At 42.6% G+C, this 7,500-nt stretch overlaps 1 protein-coding gene across 1 annotated transcript in view; it reads right to left on the bottom strand.

The window, feature by feature from the left end:
- The window catches only part of pth1r (parathyroid hormone 1 receptor), a 60,355-nt gene that overhangs the window by 52,160 nt on the left and 695 nt on the right, over positions 1-7,500 (bottom strand). The window contains exon 1 of the mRNA XM_026910231.3: positions 6,680-7,500. This exon is cut by the window's right edge and continues 695 nt beyond it. Within this exon, the coding sequence (XP_026766032.3) occupies positions 6,680-6,760 (81 nt within the window). The 5' untranslated portion in view covers positions 6,761-7,500. The remainder of the gene's footprint in view (positions 1-6,679) is intronic.

The raw sequence follows: 7,500 nt of genomic DNA on the forward strand, positions 1-7,500 counted from the left end.
GTGTGTTTGTGTGTACGTGTGTGTGTGTTTGTGTGTGTGTGCATGTGTGTGTGTGTTATAAAAACCTCTGGGAAAGCTGAGCTCTGCGGCGTGACTAGCGTCAGAAACTTAACTGTGTAATTATGGTACAGAGGGAAATTTCCGGACTCTGTTCTGTGTGTGTGTGTGTGTGTGTGTGTGTGTCTGTGAGCTTGTGTGGCTTTCGTGTGTTTGTATGTGTTTGTGTGTGTTTGTGTGTCCACAATGAGGGACTCGAAATGATGAATCATGAGCTGTTCTCGTCTTTTGTGGTGTACGTAGGCGAGACGTTACATTTCGCCAGCTAAATATGATGCGAAGATCTGTTTTGGGTTTTCCACGAACGAGGCTCCGTCCCAAATGCCCCAGCTCAGGGCTAGTTAGCATTCTGAATCGTACACTAGATATTTTAGGAAACATAAAATCCATTCTGACACACAAAATAAACATTACGTAGAAGCTAACTACTTAGCTAACTAGCTAGTGATTTAGATATGTACATTTAGCTAAGCTAGAGATGACACCTTCCTCCCTTTAACGCTAGCTGTATTTAATACCTTGTTTTACAGAGAGACTGGAAACAGTCGCTAAATTATCAGCTAGCTGAAATTCTTAATAGCGTATTAGCCATTTTAGGAAACGTAAAACCCCTCATATATGAAAAAAAATAAAAATTTTAAAACTTGTTTTACAGAGATATGCTAGAACAAGATTTATGCTAGGTAGCATACTTAATAGCACTTTAGACAAAACAAAAACATTAAACTAAATAAGCTTTAAGTAGAAGCTAATTATTTAGCCAGCTAGTGATTCATATATGTAGATATGGTTAGCTAATCCAAAGAAATTTAACTATTTTTATGGCTTTTATGACTGATTTCCACCACAATTCACAAAAATGATCTCTAATTATGGTGCAATTAGCAATTTAGCTGTGATGTAGCGTGCTAGCAAGCTTGCTAATTCTCCAACAGTAAAAATTGTAAACCTCTGCTTATACCTCACACACACACACACACACACACACACACAAAGGGCTGTGTGTAGTTCATTACAGAGTAACAGCTGAGTCATGCGGCTGCAATTAACTTCTCGCTAAATGTGTCAATTTTTCTGCTAAACTGGACAAACTGAGGAACATTGAGTCACTCAGTCCAGATCTCTCGCTGCAGTGCATTCTGGGTGATTAGCATGTGAATATGTGGCAATTGTTGTCTAAAATTATGCTTAATGAATGTGTCCATGACCACAAGCCCTATTCACTATATAGTGCACATAAACACCATCATCAGTCCACTGTGGGCGCGTCCCAAACCATGCACCCTATTCACTATATAGTCCACTGTGGGCGCGTCCCAAACCATACTCCCTATTCACTATATAGTCCACTGTGGGCGCGTCCCAAACCATACTCCCTATTCACTATATAGTCCACTGTGGGCGCGTCCCAAACCATACTCCCTATTCACTATATAGTCCACTGTGGGCGCGTCCCAAACCATACTCCCTATTCACTATATAGTCCACTGTGGGCGCGTCCCAAACCATGCACCCTGTTCACTATATAGTCCACTGTGGGCGCGTCCCAAACCACACACCCTATTCACTACATAGTGCACATAAACACCATCGTCAGTCCATTGTGGGAGCGTCCCAAACCATAAACCCTATTTATGTAACTCATAATTCCTGACCTATGACTAAGACAAATGAATGAAAACGAGGTGAGAGGAGAGGAGAGGAGAGGAGAGGAAACGAGACGAGACGAGACGAGAGGAGACGAGAGGAGACGAGACGAAAGGAGAGGAGAGGAGACGAGACGAGACGAGACGAGAGGAGAGGAGACGAGACGAAAGGAGAGGAGAGGAGACGAAACGAGACGAGACGAGACGAGACGAGAGGAGAGGAGAGGACATGACCAACGTGAGATGGGGAGAAGTGGGCGGGGCTTAAAGAGGGTCAGTTAATATCAGCGTTCAAAACACATACACAACTGTCAATCATGCACACACTCTTATACACACTCCTACACATACACACTCCTACACATACACACTCCTGCACACACTCTTATACACACTCCTACACACACACATACTCCTGCACACACTCTTATACACACTCCTACACACACACACACACTCCTTCACACACTCTTATACATTCCTGCACACACTCCTACACACACTCTTACACACACTCCTGCACACGCTCTTACACACACTCCTACACACGCTCTTACACACACTCCTACACACGCTCTTACACACACTCCTACACACACTCTTACACACGCTCCTACACACACTCCTGCACACGCTCTTACACACACTCCTACACACGCTCTTACACACGCTCTTACACACACTCCTGCACACGCTCTTACACACACTCCTACACACGCTCTTACACACACTCCTACACACGCTCTTACACACACTCCTACACACACTCTTACACACACTCCTACACACACTCCTGCACACGCTCTTACACACACTCCTACACACGCTCTTACACACACTCTTACACACACTCCTACACACGCTCTTACACACACTCCTGCACACGCTCTTACACACACTCCTGCACACGCTCTTACACACACTCCTACACACACTCCTGCACACGCTCTTACACACACTCCTGCACACGCTCTTACACACACTCCTGCACACGCTCTTACACACACTCCTACACACGCTCTTACACACACTCTTACACACACTCCTGCACACGCTCTTACACACACTCCTACACACGCTCTTACACACACTCCTGCACACGCTCTTACACACACTCCTACACACACTCCTGCACACGCTCTTATACACACTCCTGCACACGCTCTTACACACACTCCTACACACGCTCCTGCACACACACCTTGACACACTCTTATACACTCCTGCACACACTCCTACACACACTCCTGCAGACACTCCTGCACACACTCTTATACACTCCTGCACACACTCCTGCACACACTCTTATACACTCCTGCACACACTCCTGCACACACTCCTGCAGACACTCCTGCACACACTCTTATACACTCCTGCACACACTCCTGCACACACTCTTATACACTCCTGCACACACTCCTACACACACTCCTGCAGACACTCCTGCACACACTCTTATACACTCCTGCACACACTCCTGCACACACTCTTATACACTCCTGCACACACTCCTGCACACACTCCTGCACACACTTTTATACACTCCTGCACACACTCCTGCACACACTCTTATACACTCCTGCACACACTCCTGCACACACTCTTATACACTCCTGCACACACTCCTGCACACACTCCTGCACACACTTTTATACACTCCTGCACACACTCCTGCACACACTTTTATACACTCCTGCACACACTCCTGCACACTCCTGCACACACTCTCATACGCTCCTGCACACACTCCTGCACACGCTCCTGCACACACTCTTATACACTCCTGCACACGCTCCTGCACACACCCTTATACACTCCTGCACACGCTCCTGCACACACTCCTGCACACACACTTATACACTCCTGCACACACACTTATACACTCCTGCACACACTCTTATACACTCCTGCACACACTCCTGCACACACTCTTATACACTCCTGCACACACTCCTGCACACTCAACAACGGCATTCATACACACAAACACACACACACTCTTAAACGCTCATGCACGCACTCTTACACATACACACATACACACACACACACACAAACACTTCCCCCAGCAATCAGTCCTCATACATAAACGCTCATGCACGCACTCTTACACACTCTTACACTTAACAAAGGCATTCGTGTACACATATACACACACATACACACATATACACACACATACACACATATACACACACATACACACATATACACACACATACACACATATACACACATACACATTGTTGTTCTCTTCACGTTTAGTTTCCATCTCAGTCTCAGTCACAAAATCACTCCATTACAGACCCCAAAATTCACCTCCTGACTGCAGCGGTGGCGTTTCAGTGCAGCAATCAGTCCTCATTCATCACACACACACACACACACACACAATGTTCCTCTACAAATATAAAAACACATTTCAGTTTTAGAGCACTTTAACAGCACCACAGGCAATAACCACTCATTTGCACATCAACATCCAACAACAGCTGCCTTCTCCTCTTCCATCCATTCTCTGCCTTTCATCCATCCATTCTTTCTCTCTTTCTTTATGTTTATCTGTTCTTTATTTCCAGTTCATTTTCTCCAACCCCCACAAACACACACACACACACACACACACATCCCTAAACCTGATAATTAAGACAAATTGCTGTGTGTCTGTGAGGTAAAGTCTAAACCACGCTCCTCCTGTACCATCTTTCTTTCTTTCTTTCTTTCTTTCTTTCTGTCTTTCTGTCATTCTTTCTTTCTTTCTCCTCAGTGCTTTACTGCAGAGCTTCCCCTGAGACAGCGCTGATGACGAAGCCTGATCCTCACAGAGTGCGTTTGATCATTTTCTCTTGCAGGTGTGTGTGTGTGTGTGTGTGCGTGTGTGTGTAAGTGCGACTGCACTGACACATCAATTTATAATTCACTTTACACCACAGCGCTGATGAATTCTGGATTCTGATTGGTCAGAGGGTGTTGAATAATTTCCTTTAACAGCAGCTCTGACAGTAGTGCATCTGCAAATCACAGGTTTATATTAAAACGCTTGTTCTAATACATTATCGTTTCTATAGCAACAGCTCATTCACAGGGACTCTATACGGCTGACGCTTCACTCCACTGGAAGGAGTCTCCAGTGTCAGCGCTTTATAACAGTCAGAGGTAAAGCTGTAAGTTTAAGTTTTCTGAAAGACAGAGGAGTTTACGCTTTGCGGTTTCTCAGAAACATGACCAGCTGCGTTTTTTTGTCTTATTAACATCGACAGAGAGGAAAACGAGAGGCTGGTGAGGGAACGACTGTTTATAGCTGCTATAATGTAGGTGAGAACAGGAACTAACTTCTACAACATTAAATGTAACTATAAATGGAAAAAAGTATGACGTCATTTGTAATCATTGCCAAATTATAAAGTGTTGTGTAGCCACACTCTGAAAAAAAAGGTACTAAAATATTAAACCATCAAGTGCATATATTTTACCTACGAAGGTTCATGTGGTGTAATTTAATTAGCTTGTAGAGTAAAGCTTTAACGGTACATCCGTGGAACTTAAATTATTTTTAAAGGTATAAAGATCAACTCTAAAGGTCCCAACAATGTGTCACCCCAGTGACAAGGAAAGATACAAGTTAGTGCCATTTTTGGAGAGTGTATACACACCTTTACAGGTAAAAAATACACAGCGATACACCAGGTATAGAAGGTGTATGTTTGATGGTATTACGCCAGCAGCTTCTGCAATGGCGAGGCCAGGCTAGACTCAGTGACTGTATTGGGGCGGCAAACCACAATGATGCTAATCAGCAAGCTAAAAAGGTCATAGCTAACACAACATTGGACTACATCTTATAAAAATACGCTAGCTTTACAAAATCTTCTTAGCTATAGCTAATAACATACTGAAGAATTAGTATTAGTAGCTTATAAAGAACTGATGAAGCCATTATTATGACTCCAAATGATGAATGTCGTTAAGTTTGACCAGTGTTTTCTCATTAAAGGAATGGTTCGCTTATACGTTAGCGAGCTGCACTTGTTGACGGAAAATGATGAAATGAAATTTCAAATTTCAAAATTTCAAACCGATGTTATAGTGCGAGTTTTTCATTATTGTTCAAACTAGCCAATCGTAGTGAGATCTAACAAGTCATTCAGTTTCACATCACATGACACTGCTAACTGCAATAATAACAACAATAATAATAATAATGATTATAATAATAGTCTTACTGGGGTGGCCAGTGGGGTGGTCATACCTTACGCTAGGGTGGCTACGCTTTAACTGCTCGCATGCCCTCCAGCAACAAAGAAAATTAAAGTGTGGTACTAGACATGGCACTGATCCGGTATACCCAGTATCAGTATCAGTATCAGTATCGGGTCAATACCAGCCAAAAAACTGGATTGGATATTGTTGGATATTGGGGAAAACATGTCAGATATCAGATCCTGTAACAAACGGGAAAGATTGGATTTGGATTTGGAAAAGACATTTATTTCTGGAGCTGGAAATGTTTACACATAAAGAGTTTTTCTTTAATTCAGACTGATTTTATTATACTTTATACCTTATTATTCTATCAGTGCAAGTGATTTTCGTGTGAAAGAGTTTAACTGTGAAGTGTTTCAGGTAACGAAAAAGAAATCGTAGTAGTTTTTTAAAGAAGCTGATACTCAAGGTTTCAGTATCGGAAAAAAGGCGTACAGGGGTTTATTTCTGAGAGTGTGAGCGCGTACTGCACCTTTAAAGCTTTAATAATTACTAAACACTAAAACTTTTCTTTTAAAGGTGCACTGTATCTACACTTCCAGGTAAAAGATACATGTTGAATGTGTATTAGATGTTCCACCTCAGCTCCACTACTTTTTTTTTAATCTGAGAGCGTGTGGTTACCTGAACCGCAGTGCATCATGGGATGTAATTACACCTGATGCTTCAGTGTGAGAGTGAAAATCAGAATGAGAACAGTTAGAGGAACTCACCAGGCCGTGCTGCAGGGTGAAGATGAGGATGGTGATGAAGGTGATGAAGCTCAGCGTGTGGAGCGCCGGTGTGGATCCCATGCCTCCTCTCCCAAAGCACTTTCACACCAACGAATCTGGATCTCTCTTCAACATTTACTTTCAATCGAGCTCGGCTTCCTGATGTTTCTCCGTCATGTTCGCGCACCACATGGCAGGGAGTGACCCATAAAAACACAAAGTCTTAAAACCTTCTAAAAAAAAAGTCTGCTCTCTCTCTCTCTCTCTCTCTCTCTAAAATCACATCCACATGGTGCTGAAACTATTTACGTCCCCGTTCAGGCTGCTGCGGTAGGAAGCTCAAATGATTTCTTTGTGGAGAAAGAAACCAGGAGGGGCTGGGATATATTTCTTCCCTTTTATTTTTAGCTGTTTTTTTTTTTTTTTTTAATTCCCTTTCAGACAAAAAAAACTTGCGCACACACACATAATAATAAAAGTAATAGTAATAATAATAAAAAAAAATAATAAAGCAGCGCTCCAAGTCTGAACCCCTCAATTTTCTCTTTCAAGGCAGATCAAACCTTCAGCATAACCACACTGTACATGCTAAAACATCTCTCCTTTCCAAAACCAGCAGGATGCAGTCAAAGGAGCAATATGCTTCTCTTTACACACACACACACACACACACACACACCAAGCTATTAAAAACAAAGTCACACTGCAAATGAGTTACTTTAAAAAAAATCCAATATGAATGTTGAGGGATTTTTTTTTTTTTTTGGGAATTTAGGAAAGAGATGATGAAATCCAAAGAACCTCAAAAAAATTAATATTAC

The sequence above is a fragment of the Pangasianodon hypophthalmus genome, chromosome 4 (assembly GCF_027358585.1).
Source record: "Pangasianodon hypophthalmus isolate fPanHyp1 chromosome 4, fPanHyp1.pri, whole genome shotgun sequence".
In the NCBI taxonomy this organism is placed as follows: Eukaryota; Metazoa; Chordata; class Actinopteri; order Siluriformes; family Pangasiidae; genus Pangasianodon; species Pangasianodon hypophthalmus.